Source organism: Dipodomys ordii, unplaced genomic scaffold, assembly GCF_000151885.1.
Source record: "Dipodomys ordii isolate 6190 unplaced genomic scaffold, Dord_2.0 Scaffold9, whole genome shotgun sequence".
Lineage (NCBI taxonomy): Eukaryota > Metazoa > Chordata > Mammalia > Rodentia > Heteromyidae > Dipodomys > Dipodomys ordii.
Window position 1 is genome coordinate 5,858,744 of NW_012267225.1, and position 14,554 is coordinate 5,873,297.

Here is a 14,554-nt window from a genome sequence, read left to right on the forward strand (position 1 = left end):
AAAAAAAAAAAAAAGGAAAAAATAAATCTATGTCATCATTAGGTTGAACGTTTAAAGACAATTTAAAATGAAATTTTTTACAAGAAATCAGAATCCTGTGTTTAATTTGTAATACTGAGTGTAAACTCACGGCTTTATGCTCACTCGGCTTGCTTAGTTCAATGGCCTTTCTACCACCTGAGCCATACCTCCAGCCCTGCTTTTGGCTGGTTATTTTGGAGATGAAGTTTGCCTACGCTGGCTCTGAATCTTCATCCTCCAGATCTTAGCCTCTTGAGTAGCTGGGATTACAGGCATGTGATCCTTCAGTACCTGACTTCCTTACTTTCTCAAGGGAAAATATTCCCAAAGTAAGCACATCACTTTTCATAAATCTCATACATGTTGCAGAACAGTCTTGGACCACACACAGAGCATTGTGCCTTCTGTTGTGCTGAAGGCATAACTTAGTTAACAGACCAATGGTGTTTAGCAGTTTTCACAATATTTTTTTTTAATTCCCACAGCAGACAATTCATGGCTTGTTATGATGTACTGTACACAAAGAATTAAAAGGTCAATAAGTTACCTCAAACAGTACCCTTAGGAGTCATCAAAAAGAAGAATGGCTGAAACACTCCTCTGGTAGAGACAGCTGCTTTTTTCAGAAATGGCACACCACCTCAAGAGATGGTGGCACTTAGTCAGCAGTCTTTGCGGTACAAAGCCAGCGGAGGGCTAGCTTGTGACTCATGAACTGTGCTCTGAGGCTGCACACCGTGAAATGAGAGTGGTTATCGCCACCAGATCAGCAGGAGAGCAGCCAGGAGGCAGTGAGCAAGGGGAATGTGTGCAGAACAGGGCACTGCTCAAGGTGGGTGAGCACACAGACACGAGTGCGAGTGAGCTAGAGGGAGGAGCCATGATCAACAGGACATGCGGGTTTGTTCATCAGACATCACAGACACTCAGGAAACAGCAAAAGAAGACAGGCAAGAAAGCAACTGTGTGAGGGGCTCAATTAAATACAAAAGCCTGAAGACATATTGCCTTGACAAGTAATGGAGTTTTATTATTACAACCACTCCTGTTACCTCTGGCCCCAACTCCATAGAACATCAGAACTGCCCAGGGCACTACTGAATGTGGGCTTCTGGGCATCCCATCCAACACTGACTACAGTGGGCTGAATGCCGCTTCACTCCCTGCCACCACATCCCAAGTTGGCAAGGTACAATCCCATAACTTGTAAGAAGGAAGCATGTGAGGCAGTCTCGCTGTCACAGAAGGGGCCTTCTGGCTGGAAGTCGGGGTGAGGGTCCCATCGCAAAGAGCTCTCCCCTCAGCAACCAGCGCCGCTCCCACCTGGGGCATAGCAGCAGCTGTCACTCATGCACTTTCAGGCATGCAAGACAAGCGCTCTACCACTGAGCCACCTTCCCAGCCCAGGAGCAGAGGATCTTACCAACCTCAGTGAGGGTGGGGTTTGATCCTATCCCATCTCAAACCTAAACAATGAACATACAGGGTACTGGCAATTTGGGTAGGAGGAATCTTTTACAATATAAACTCTAGAAACAGATCCAGTGTTTCTGGTGAAAATTTAGTATCCAAAAACTTAGTAGGATAACAAGAATGCAAAATATCTCTAATATTTTTATATGGGTTACATGTTGAAATTGTATTCTTTGGGGTATCTTTGGTTAAGAAAAATGATTAATTAAAATCAGTTTCTGTCATTTCTCTCCTTCTTAAGGTAGCTATGAGAAATTGTTCTAAAATGTGGTGGCCCAGGTTACATTTCTCCTAGACAGCACAGTTGAGGAACAATGCAAGCCCCTCTGGTAACAGCTATCACAGCTGCCACCGCTACCACCCTTACCTGTCGACTGCTCCGGGGAAGCCGTGCCAGCCGCACCCCTGACATGTCAAACAATCGCACTTGTCGGTTGTCGTGGGGGAGGGCTATGATTTTTTGGCCAACACATACGTTAATCCTGCAGAATAGAGGTGAAAATGGATTGTGCATAAAATAGTGAACATGTAAATTAGAGATAATGGTTCCTATTTTTCACATTCTACAGTAAATGAGATTAGCAAACTACATATGGCTTTAGAGCCTGAGGTCCTTACCCATACCTACCAGATCACCCAAACCCTACACACACAATACACAAACTTACCTCCACAACAGCAGACACTGTTCCGCCCTACAACATCAAACTCGTGGTAAATGAATAAACAAAAGTCCTACAACATAGCCATAAATGGCTAAGTCTTCTAAGTCTTACTACCCCAACCTGATTTCTAGGGATACTAAATTTAGAGAATTCATAAAATATTTTCCTAGGAGGCTACACCATTTTTCTTAAGGTTGTATCAGTGAAACACTGAGCAAATACACACAAGGCTTTAGCTTGTCAATCCTTACCTGTTGATGGCAGAGTCTGTGCGGATGGTTGCAATGGGGGACCGCATATTTTTTAAATCCCACACTTTCACTGTGCGGTCATCGCTGCCTGACACAACATTGTCTCCCACAGTGAACACGGCAGAGGTCACAGTGCTGCAAGTACAGGGGAGAGGTCAGCCATGCTGACGGGAAGCGCGCACTCTGCACACTAAACACCATCCTCTTTCAGAGGGGATGGACACAGTCCACAGCAGTGCCCTCTGCAACCCACTCTCATCTCTTCCACTCTTCCCATAAGTGTGCTAAGTGAGGATATCCGATTTCTTTCCCAGTAAAGTAGGAAAACACAGTCTATCCTACCATATCCAGGCAAGGGAACAAAAAAGAGAGTTCCCAGAAAAATAGGGGCTAGACAAAACCTGCCAAGATCTCTACGTATTTGTGTCTGATGACAATAAATTGTGAAAACTCTGCAATTACCTATTTAATCAGAACGTAAGAATTAGGGGAAAAGAATACTCTGACAACTAAACAATTTAAATAAGGCAACAGACATTTGTCCAATGACAAGAGGGCATGAAGATCAAAAACTTAACAGGACACCAAATCTTTAGGACAGCCTTTATCAAAAACCACAACCAGATAGCAAGTACCATTGACAAAGAGAGAAATCAGAATCCTTGCACATTTCTGATAAGGAAAGTAAAATGGTGAGCCATTGTAGAAAAGTAGAGTAGTTCATCAAACAAACAGAATTAATATAAGACATGGCAATTATCCTGAGTAAATAACCAAAATAACTGAAACCAAGTTCTCAAGCAAGGCTCACAGTATTACACACAATAGCCCCAATATCCAGCAGGTAGATTTTTTGAAATAAAATACATATGTATACTGGAATAACATCCATTCTCAAAAGACAGGAGATTCCAAAATATGTGACAATGCAGTAGAGAATGGAAATGGAGCGCTTAAAGGGTACAGAATTTGTTTAGAATAATTTCTGCTTAGTTCTGAAAATAGTGCTAATGGCTGCACAATAGTGTGTATCTATTTAATGTCACTAAACTGTATACGTTAAAATGATTAAAATGGTAAATTTTATGTTTTATATAGTCAAACACCTTATGTTGTTTGTGCACTAGTGGGGCTTGAACTCAGGACCTGGGCATTGTTCCTGAGGGGTTTTTTTACTCAAGGATAGAACTCTTGAGCCACAGCTCCACGTCCAGCATTTTAAGGGCTAACTGGAAATAAAAGTCTCACAGACTTTCTTGCCCAGGCTGGCTTCAAACTGCAGTCTACAGATCTCAGCCTCCCAAGTAGCTAGGATTACAAGCATGAGCCACTTAACTACTTTTTTTTTTAGATAGGGTCTCACTATATAACCCAAGCTAGTCTTAAGTTCTTAGTCCTCCTTCCTTAACCTCTCAAGTGCTGGAATTTCCAGAGTGCACCAACACTTGGCCTTGACCCCAACTTTCTAAAACAGATCTTGGAAAGAAAGACATCAAAACTATTCTCTTTAAACTTGTTTACATAATCCAAGGTAATTAATAATTTTCTTTTTAACTTAAATAAGAAATTCATGACAGGGATAGAGGTTTATGGGGGCAGAGATTCATGAAACACAGAAGGACTTGAAAGTCAAGAGTCTTAAGAGTAAAAATTACACTGAAGAGTAAAAATTCTTAGAAAAATGAAAAGACAAAAATTAGTTTCATTTATTCTTGATATTTAATTTCAATAGTAAAATATTGCTAACACTTAAATGACTCTGCTCTTAGAATGTGGAAAATAAAATACACTGTCTGGCATATGTAACTTCTAAGTAATGATGAAGTTGGATTAAAATGTAAACAAGGAGGCGAGCACTGGTAGCTCATGCCTGTAAGCCTAGCTACTCAGGAGGCTGAGGATCTGAGAATTTTGGTTCAGGAAAAGTCCGTGAGACTCTTATCTCCAATAAACCACTAGAAAACCAGAAGTAGCACTGTGGCTCAAGTGGTATAGCGCTAGCCTTGAGCTGAAGGGCTGAGGGACAGCGCCCAGGTCCAGAATTCAAGCCCCACAACCAACAACAACAACAACAAAAATGTAAACAAGGCAAAATCCCACTGCTCTAACTCCAATCACAATCTCTAAAGAAAACTTGTCCACCAGCTGAGGTTTTGCAGTCAGTGAGACCATGGCTACTGTTAACTTGTGACACAACTCCTCCTCTCAAAGGGGCGCGGCCCATCATTTGTTAGCAGATGATCAGGACTGAAATAACAGCACGGCATCTGAAGAAGAAAAGCCTAAATCCAATTACCTCAAAGTTCAGCAGTTCAAAGCCAGCCAGGGCAGGAAAGTCCATGAGATTTATCTCTAATTAAGCACCAAAAAGCCAAAAGTGGAGCTGTGGCTCAAATGGCAGGGTACTTGCCTTGAACACAAAAGCTCCAGGACAGTGCCTTCAAGTCCCAGGACTGGTGTGCAAAAAACAGAAAGAACCTGATTATAAATTAGGTATTGTTATGTTATAATGTTCCATCTGTTGAGAGATGCGAAAGGCAGAAAGTAAAGGTGCCCCACTGACTTCTCTTTGACCAAGTTAAATTTCAGCTAATATTCTACTAAATTAATGGAGGAGAAAAGCTTCAACAAAAGATCATCTAACCCCATGTTAATGAAATGCTAAAAGACATTAGGTTTTTAATAAATCACAATCTTGACAGGTATTGTAGGACATCAAGAGAAAAAAAAATGGCAAGGCAGCAGTAGATTTAAAGGCACCCTTGGCCATCGGTCCCACAGGGAGGCTGGTGAGCTACAACCACTCACTGGAAAAGCTTCCGACTCTGCCAAACTCCAGCAAAACTCATTTATCTTGTCGTGGAGAGCAGCCGAGCATGTACTTCCAGCTGACAGTATGGTACCTTCTCACCACACACCACTGCCTGATCTGGAACATTCTGCTCCCTCCGTGGGTCTCAATCAACGGAAATACTGTAATGCTAGCGCTCCTCATTAGGACTAACAGCTGTCTTCCCAGTCACACAGAGACATGAAACTGTTTTGCATAACAATCTGCCGAAATTTCACGGCTAAGAAAAAAAATATATGATGTGGAAAATGCTGGACCATGAAATGCTAATGCTGTGTGCTTTTCTAAAACCATGTCCAAAACCAGAGTTTCATTTGTTTTTAAAATGCAAATTCCTACAAAATCATGCTTTTTTTTATCTAAAGAGTACATGCTTACAGATAGCAAATGCTCCCAAGTAGCAACACCAGAGAATCCCTTTTCTTGGAACAAAGGCTTACATGTCAAGGTTCACAGAAACCATTTTTTAAAGACTATGAAGGTATCAACTAGGCCTTTATGACTATACCCGGCAACTGCTCAAGTACATTCACACAGTGCAGCACTGATACAAAATTCAAGGATAACGTACATCATTCAACAGATGGGATTTTGACACAGAGCCTTGTCTGGACTTCGTAAACTGAAGTATATCCAATGAGCCTCCCCTCCCTCCCCCCCCCCAGCCAAGAGGTATGCCTACACAACACCCCGTGTAATGTCTGCAGAACAGTGTATGCCCAAAGTAGCCAGACTGCCAGATCCCTTGCTGCCTATCATTTTCCAAACTACCCGTGTTAAAACTACATACACTTTTAACAATGTCACTAAAAATCTAACATTCTGACTCTGAAACCAGGTTCTGCAGACATGCCCAGATCCTGGCGAGAAGATATTCTTTCTGCCTTTCCTATCATATGAGCTTTTCAGAATTTAAAGAATTCACACTTTAAGAACTTAGAACTAAGTCATGTCCAAATGAAACACATTTCTAAAAATTCTTTGATAACAAATATCCCAAAGACAAAGAAAAGAAACTCTCAAAGGAAAAGTAAAATTTGGATCATATAGTATTCTTTTTCCTGAAAATTTCAGGAAATTCCACTGTTTTCTACAAAAAAAAGAAATGCGTTCACCTAATAGGCAGCAGTGCCTCGCTATTCTCACTTGGTTACACTACCTTCTAACCTCCTTGTAGGGAATAACACATTCCCAACCTACATTACGATACACCTACATTACAGAATTGTTTTAAACATTTACTGAACATTCACTGTGCCCAGGTCCCTCTGTGTGAAACCAAGGCGACAGAGGATCTCCATCGCAGCAAATGGGGTAATACAACCTTCTAATGAAATACACTGTGCTTTGGGGGTGCAGGGTATCATCCAATGGTCACCATGCTGAAGCTACAAACATGCTCTAAAGCAACTGCACTGAGCCCTGGCCTGCTGACTAGGTCTCCCGCAGGGATTTCAGGCATATCCAGGCAGCACATTTAGTTCTTTAGATTATGTCTTAACTGCAACAACCAAAACTGTTTCAAAGACTACTCAAAGGGGACAGCACTTAAATACAACTTGATTTTAAGTTGTCAAAAAGGTTAAAATTAGTAAGATATACAATAATTTATTGTGACAACAAGGGTCAAGACTCCTGCTGTTTTATATCAGGTCACTCTCCTCCATTCTTATTTAACAATATTATAGTTGAATATTCAACTATGAGAGTATTTGTAACTGCATCAGTAATTTCAATAAAAACCAAAATTAGCAGAGAGTGCCAGGTGAAAAGGGTGTGTGTCTGTGTGTGTGTGTATGTGTCTGTGTGTGTGTGAGTGAAACCCTATAATGCTATAATGGGAAAATGCTTTTTCATCAAGTTCATCATGTTCTATCCTCCTTCTAAGCTGAAGTTCAGATATCGCAATTAATCAATCATGAGACCAATCAAACCTCAAAGACTCCGTGTCTACCTTCTTCTGCCAGCCATGCACTGTGCTGCATAGGAACTGCAAGGTGCTCACCTGTCTAACTAGAAGACCGAGGCATTCACAGTTACCTGCAAGTTTCAGAGCCCCAAACATTCAGGTGGGGTACACAGCCAGCATATTATCTATTCTCCTTACAAAAATCAACCCCCTGGAAAACATCCGCAAGTGCCCTCTGGCTTGGCCTGCTGCTTCGTTTGTATTTGCTTGGGAAAACCACACCTAACTCAACACCTCCCACATGCCCCTTGCTGCCGGCCACCCACCGCGGGCTACAGGCCTCCCATACCCACATCTACACGTGACTCAGATGTCTATCCTTTCACCTGAGAATGTGCCCATGCCCTTCTTCCAAGAAACAAAACACAACACCACAAGAAGTAGCAAAGATCTGCTTGCACCCAGCAGCACATGCACAAATATCCACCCTCTACTACCAAAGAACATGGCTGCCATCAACCATGTACCCCTCACTTCTTGTACCATAGCATCACCTCCAACTGAAAGCCAATCCTCCACACTCTCCTCTCCGCACTTCTCCACTGCATGCCTCCTCCTGCCCCAGAGGGACGAGTGAGGGGATTGCTGCTCTCACTTCACCACCAGAATGCAGTCCCTCTGCTGAAACCACATGGCTTCATTCACGGTAGCCAAGCTATTACTCACTACAGGGACTGCCCATCATACACTGGAAGAAATAAATGTCTGATGCATCTTTTAAAATGGCATCTCACAAATATAGTCACCAAAGGCTACTGCCTATAATTCTAGGTACTTGAGATGATGATCATGGATGGCTAAGGCCATTCTGCGCAGAAAAGTCCAAGAAACTCCATTCTCCATGGAGAGAAGCTGGATGTTGTATGGCACATGCCCATTACACCAACAGCAAATGGAAGCCTAAAGAAGGCAGACCACAGCACAGCTGCACTCTGGTGGCAAAAGCAACCAATGAAAACCAGGGCTAGATGTACAGCTCAGAAATATTACACCACCTCATTGAGCACCAGGCTTGATTTCAAAACCCTAGTATTGACAAAGAGTTAACAGATGTAATAAAAGCTAAATAAACTCCTTAGAAAATATGCGCTTTGATGCAAATAACAATAGTTAACTTAGTAAATACCTCTCCACAGTAATTCTTGAAAAACTAGAATTCTGAGTTAATTCCCCGTGAGATACAACGCCTTTGTCTTTCTTGCCCTCCCCCATTCCTCTCTCCCTACATCCCATTCTCTATTTCTCTATTTCTAGAGTGCAGGGAAAGTCTCCCACGCTTGAGCTTGAGATCTTCCTGCATTTGTTCCCTGAATGCTGGGATTATTAAATGTGTACTACAAAACCTACACAATGATTTCTATTTTTTTTTATTATTTTTTTTTGTCAGTTGTGGGGCTTGAACTCTGAGCCTGGGCGCTGTTCCTCAGCTCTTCAGCTAAAGGCAAGCACTCTACTGTTTGAGCCACAGTGCCACTTCCGATTTTCCAGTGGTTTATTGGATATGAGTCTCACGGACTTTCCTGCCCGGGCTGGTTTTGAACCAAGATCCTCAGATCTCAGCCTCCTGAGTAGCTAGGATTACAGGTGTGAGCCAATGGAGCCTGGCATCGATACAATGCTTTCTTTCTAAATTAGATGAACAAAATTTTGAAAATTGTTGTTAACCAAATTCAGCTAATCCTATGAAATTAAGCTTATTCAAGTCTGTTCTCTGGACTAATGCCACTTAGTCTGTATTCTCTTGGCTTGTTCTGTTTCTTGTTGATCTGTCTTCCAGAAGATGGAAAGCCATAGCCGGGTGCTGGTGGCTCACTCCTGTAATCCTAGCTACTCAGGAGGCTGAGATCTGAGGATAGTGGTTCAAAGCCAGTCCAGGCAGGAAAGTCCATGAGACTCATCTCCAATAAACCACTTGAAAACCGTGGCGCTGTGGCTCAAGCAGTAGAGCGCTCACTTTGAGCTGAAGAGCATAGGGACAGCTCCTAGGCCCAGAGTTCAAGCCCATGACTGACAAAAAAAAGAGAAGAAGAAGAAGAGGAAGAGGAAGAAGAAGAAGAAGGAAAGCCAGCAGAGAACAGCAATTTTATGAAGAAGGAGGAGGAGGAGGAGGTGGTAGTGGTGGTAGTGGTGGTGGAGGAGGAGGAAAGCCAGCAGGAGGAGGAAAGCCAGCAGGAGGAGGAGGAGGAGGAGGAGGAGGTGGAGGTGGAGAAGGAGGAGGAGGAGGAGGAAAGCCAGCAGAGAACAGCAATTTTATGGCTACCAGCATGTGCAGGGTATACATACATGATTAACCAATGCATGTTCTTGGCTTGTTTTGCAACATGACCTTTCCCATAGAAGGAAACACTTAACTTCTCTGCACTTACAATTTTCTTCAGTAAGACTATGTCCCAGGGCTAGAAATGTGGCTTAGTAGTTGAGTGCTTGCCTCGCATGCATGAAGCCTTGGGTTCGATTCCTCAGTACCACATAAACAGAAAAGGCCAGAAGTGGTGCTATGGCTCAAGTGACTGAGTGCTAGCATTAAACAAAAGAAGCTCAGGGACAGTGCCTAGGCGCTGAGTTCAAGCTCCAGGGCAAAAAAAAGAAAAGAAAAAAGAATATGTCCTATGTTTTTATTCAAGTTTAGCTTTTATTGTGATATCACTTTAACGATATTAGAAGCAGTAAGTTAGAAAAAAATTGAGGCGTAGGGGTGGGGTACAGTAGGATGGGGAACCACTAATAGACACTAACACAATAGCAAAAAGCAACTACTGACTTTCAGAGAAGCTAGAACAAAAGGAAACACAAAATATGAAGCAGACACACAAAACTTTGGGAGCAACTCAGTGTAGGGGAGCAATACAATAATATATACAAGATTCCTGCCGGGTGCTGGTGGCTCACACCTGTAAGACTAGCTACTCAGGAGGCTGAGATCTGAGGATCATGGTTCAAAGCCAGGCCAGGGAAGGAAAGTCTGTGAAACTCTTATCTCCAATAAACCACCAGAAAGCCAGAAGTGGTGCTGTGACTCAAGTGGTAGAGTGCTAGCCTTGAGCTGAAGGGCTGAGGGACAGTGCCCAGGCCCAGAGTTCAAGCCCCACAGCCGACAAAATAAATAAAAGATTCCTAAAAGCAGCCATGTTTTTCTTTCTTTTTACACACACACACACACACACACACACACACACACACACAAAATTCAAAAGATTCAGTCTTTCTGAAAAAGTTTTGGTTCTTGAGGGATTATTGGAGGAGTCAGTCACTTATGTGGCACACCTTTGCTCCCTTAAAGATGGCAGTTAAATGAAGTGTTAACTCCATGCTATAACTGAGTGTCAGACACTGCAGCTCAGATGTAAACAGAAAACCCAGGCAGTGGCTGATGTGACAGGAAGCAAAAGTAGCTGCCAACCTGCCTGGTAACAGCCCTGTCTGAGCTAAGTGTGGACGGAGCTGTCCAGCTGCCACTGGCTATGCCAGGACCCAAAGTCCACACCAATGTCACTACCACCTTGCTGCATATGACAGTGGTGGGTCATGTCTGCTCAGCGAGTCGGAGTCCAGTACTGTTCCAGTGTGGGTCACCCGAGGGCCACTCTCCGGTCAACTCAGTGGGAAGTGATTGACCTCGATACCTCACCAAAAAAAAAAGATCTGTCAAGAAGAACTATTTAAAAAGCACTAATTCCTTCCTTCCTTATCGTATTCCTAAACACTTCATTAATAAGGATTTTTAAAAGAGAAAAATGGAAGCTATGTGCCAGTGGCTCATACCTGTAATCCCACCTACTCAGAAGGCTGAGATCTGAAGATTGTGGTTCAAAGCCAGCCAAGGTAGGAAAGAATATGAGACTCATCTCCAATTAACCATCCAAAAGCCAGAAGTGAGCCAGACTGTGGCTCAAGTGGTAGAGCATAATCCTTGAGCAAAAAAAGCTTAGGGACAGCACCCAGGCTCAGAGTTCAAACCCCATGACTGCAAAAAAAAAAGTCACAAACAGAAATTTCTAACTTTTTAAAACTATATCCTGAATCCAAACTTTAAAATGTATCAAAATGGAACAAACACAAAAAATTACTATCTATCCACCAAGCTCCAGGACAATGAGCCAGAAAGGAATGAGGAGCTTGCAGCTGCTGGCCTACCCTGGTCAAGCTGCCCAGGAAACCTGCACAGCAGTGTCCCTCACTCTCAAAGCTGCTTTGCACACTCCATGCACACGGTATGTTCACACAACCCACACCTACTAACGTCTGACTGGTCGTTTCTATGGCCACAAGGCAGTCAATGGTCAGTACAAAAGAACAACCCCAAACACACTTCATGTCTGCCAACTCCTGCCCACTGTATTTCTTTATCAATCTGGGCAATATATTTAGTTGAATTAAACTGAGAAAACTAAAACAGGGAAATATTTTGGGAATTTATGCTATTAGTCTATTACTTCTTAAGATTAAATCACTCTAGATATCAACAAATTATTGCGAGGGATTATATAACAACACAAACCTCCTCAAAATAAAATTATTTTGACCCACCTAATTAAAAAGAACATACCTTGCAGCATATGAGAGCAAGTAAAACTGAGAGTTTGGGTCCAAGATCTATGATGTGAGTTTGCAGTAACACATAGGTCATTTAATTCCTCAAACAGCCATTTCTACTGAACCACTGTTCCCAGAAGACATCACTCAACAGATGTTTCTCTTCTGACTCCTCACAGAACAGTGCTGAAAAGCACTCACCAAGAGTAAAGCAGATTTTGAAACTAGGTGTGGTCTTCCAAACTCTCCACCCCAAGGCAGCACTCCTACAGTGCTGGCCCCAGTACTTCCTGTGTGCTAACTTGACAAAGTACAAAATTCGGTTATAATTAGAATCGACCATCTTGGTTTTAAAAAAAAAAAGTCATTTCTCAAACTTTTTTCTCCTTCAAAGCATAAAGAAAACTACTTGTTATCAGCACATAAAATTCAAAGCTATTTTTACCTTGGGTAAGTATATGATCAAGAACTTAAAACTGGTATTTAGCAATAAAGGCATTTAAGAAATCCTAATTTAAAAGTTATTATAATTTTAAGCTGTCATTTTTATTAGATGTGCTTTGTTTTCTTTGGGAGAAAGTTCATTTTTAAACTAAAATGAAATGAAATTATGTGGAAAATCAAAAGGAAAGAAAAACTTTTCTATCCTGGAATATTTTATGCATTCAGATAATTTCAGATTCTTTTCAATGCCAAGGTTTATTCACACTGGTAGATAAATACTGTCAGGCAGGTCTGGGCCAAAGTCATTGGCCACCCACAGAGGAAGCTTAATCACCATGACTGCTTCAACTGGCAATCCCTCTTTACAGCAACTGAAACAAAGCAAAACAAAAAGTGAAAAATAAAAAGGAAGTGGGGCCGGCAGAGGGAAGAGAACTCTCCAAGCTCCTAGAGAAGGTTGTGGTGCCCCTGGACTCAGAGGCCCTTCTGCTCATGAACCTCTCCAAGGACAGGGAATGGATAAAACCTAGAAACAACTTCCTTAAGGTGAGAGCCAGCCTGTACACACACCAGGTGTACACACACCTTAACAGGTGTGTAGAAGACACAGACCCAGGAGAGGAAGGGCTCCCTTAGGAAGATGTTAGCCTGGCTAAATGAACAATGCTACCAGGTAAAAAGCCCATGGATCTGTATGGATTTAGCTCAGACAAGGTAAAAGCACTGAACTCAGTTCCAACTCCTGATGATTACAATAGAAATACATGAAAAAGAAATGGCCAACAGCTGAAATGATCATGTCACTTCAAAATTTCCAAATGAAACATGTCTATTATTACCAAGAACAACAAGCATAATTTTACATTCTTGCTAGTAGTAAAATATTATGAAAGTACCTAAAGTTACTTTTCATATAAATTGGTACATACTAAGCTACTAGCAACTAGCAAATAACAGCCACACAGTTACATCAAATCAATACCATTATGCTAGAATTCCTATTATAATGAAGAGATGTCATAATACAGAAGAAAAATAAATGAAATACATCAAAAAGAGAAAGTCTTGTTAGTCCTTTCTAAAAATGTATGATAAAAGCCTTAACCAGAGCCTACATCAAGGCTCTCCATCTCCACCTGGCAAAGATAATTAAAGTATGGGTTTCTAGGGGATCCATTTAGCCACTGTATTTATCTCACGGTGAAACATTTTATCTTAAACTCTTAGTTTTCAAAAAAGGCACAGAAGCCACATAAAAATGCAAGTTGAAAAGAGGAAAAACATCTCTTCTGTCTGACTCCTATAGAAATTAGATTACAAATCTAAGCTAAGAATTGTGAAACCTATATAGCTACATCTTGCCTTCAAAAAATCCAATATACATATTTGATGAAATGTACAGTTCTATTACTCACATTATAAAAGGCAGTATGTTCTATGTCTATAAAACAAATTTACTAAATAATTTATGCTAAGTTCCCATGAATGAAAATATACCCTAAAATAAAATTTTAAGAGAGCTCCTTATCATGTTACTATACCAAAGGCATTTGTATATTTAAAGACATTTGTATATTCAAGAAATGTTGTCTCTTCATCAGGTGCCAGTGGCACACACTTGTAATCTTAGCTACTCAGGAAGCTGAAATCCAAAATTCTTGACTCAAAGCCAGTCCAGACAGACAAATCTGAGAGACTTTTATCTCCTATTAACCAGCAAGAAGACAGAGTGGGGGTGTGGTTCAAGTGGTAAAGCATCAGTTTTGAGTAAAAAGGCTCTTGCTAAGCAAGAGCATGAGGCCCTAAGAGGGAGGGAAGGAAGGAGGAAAGGAGGATCACTTTACAAGGCTACAGCAGTAAGAACAGCAATGTTTTTTTGCTCTTCTTCAGGACTGACAGTCTGAGTTTTGCTTTACATATTCAGGAATTGAGTTAAAGGTCTTATGAAAACCACTCTGGAAAACCAAGTAACTATATTTGATAGATTGAAAGACAGTACTGTAGGCTTAATAATAAACTTCTAAGAGAACACATCCGCTTTTTTTTTTTTTTTGAAGTGGCAGACTCTATGTTAGCTGCTAACATGAAGGCTGAATGGCCATCTCCCTCAAGGTCAGGGTTGTAACAAATACTCAGGGCTCATGGATGACACAAAGGTGATGTGCAGCGCTGAAGAAAAGCCTACAAAACAGAGGAGCCATCGTGACAGGCCCACAGGGGAAAGGCAGGAGCTCCGGGGCTGGCTTTCATAAGCTGCACTGGGAACATCACAGGTTAAGTGTCCACACACACTGCAGACACTGACCTTTCTACTACTCTCAACCAAGAATTAAATCATGTTTGCTTT

The 14,554-nt window shown here is 41.6% G+C and overlaps 1 protein-coding gene across 2 annotated transcripts in view; it reads right to left on the reverse strand.

Annotated features, from left to right (window-relative positions):
- Wdr37 (WD repeat domain 37) overlaps window positions 1–14,554 on the reverse strand; it is an 81,736-nt gene that overhangs the window by 29,142 nt on the left and 38,040 nt on the right. For both annotated transcript variants that reach the window (XR_001174751.1, XM_013009391.1), the window contains exons 12-13: window positions 2,411–2,545; window positions 1,862–1,976 (exon numbers count right to left, since the gene is read on the reverse strand). Coding sequence is in view for 1 of the 2 variants with exons in the window: in XM_013009391.1 (XP_012864845.1) it covers window positions 1,862–1,976; window positions 2,411–2,545 (250 nt within the window). In the remaining variant the exon portion in view is untranslated. The remainder of the gene's footprint in view (window positions 1–1,861; window positions 1,977–2,410; window positions 2,546–14,554) is intronic.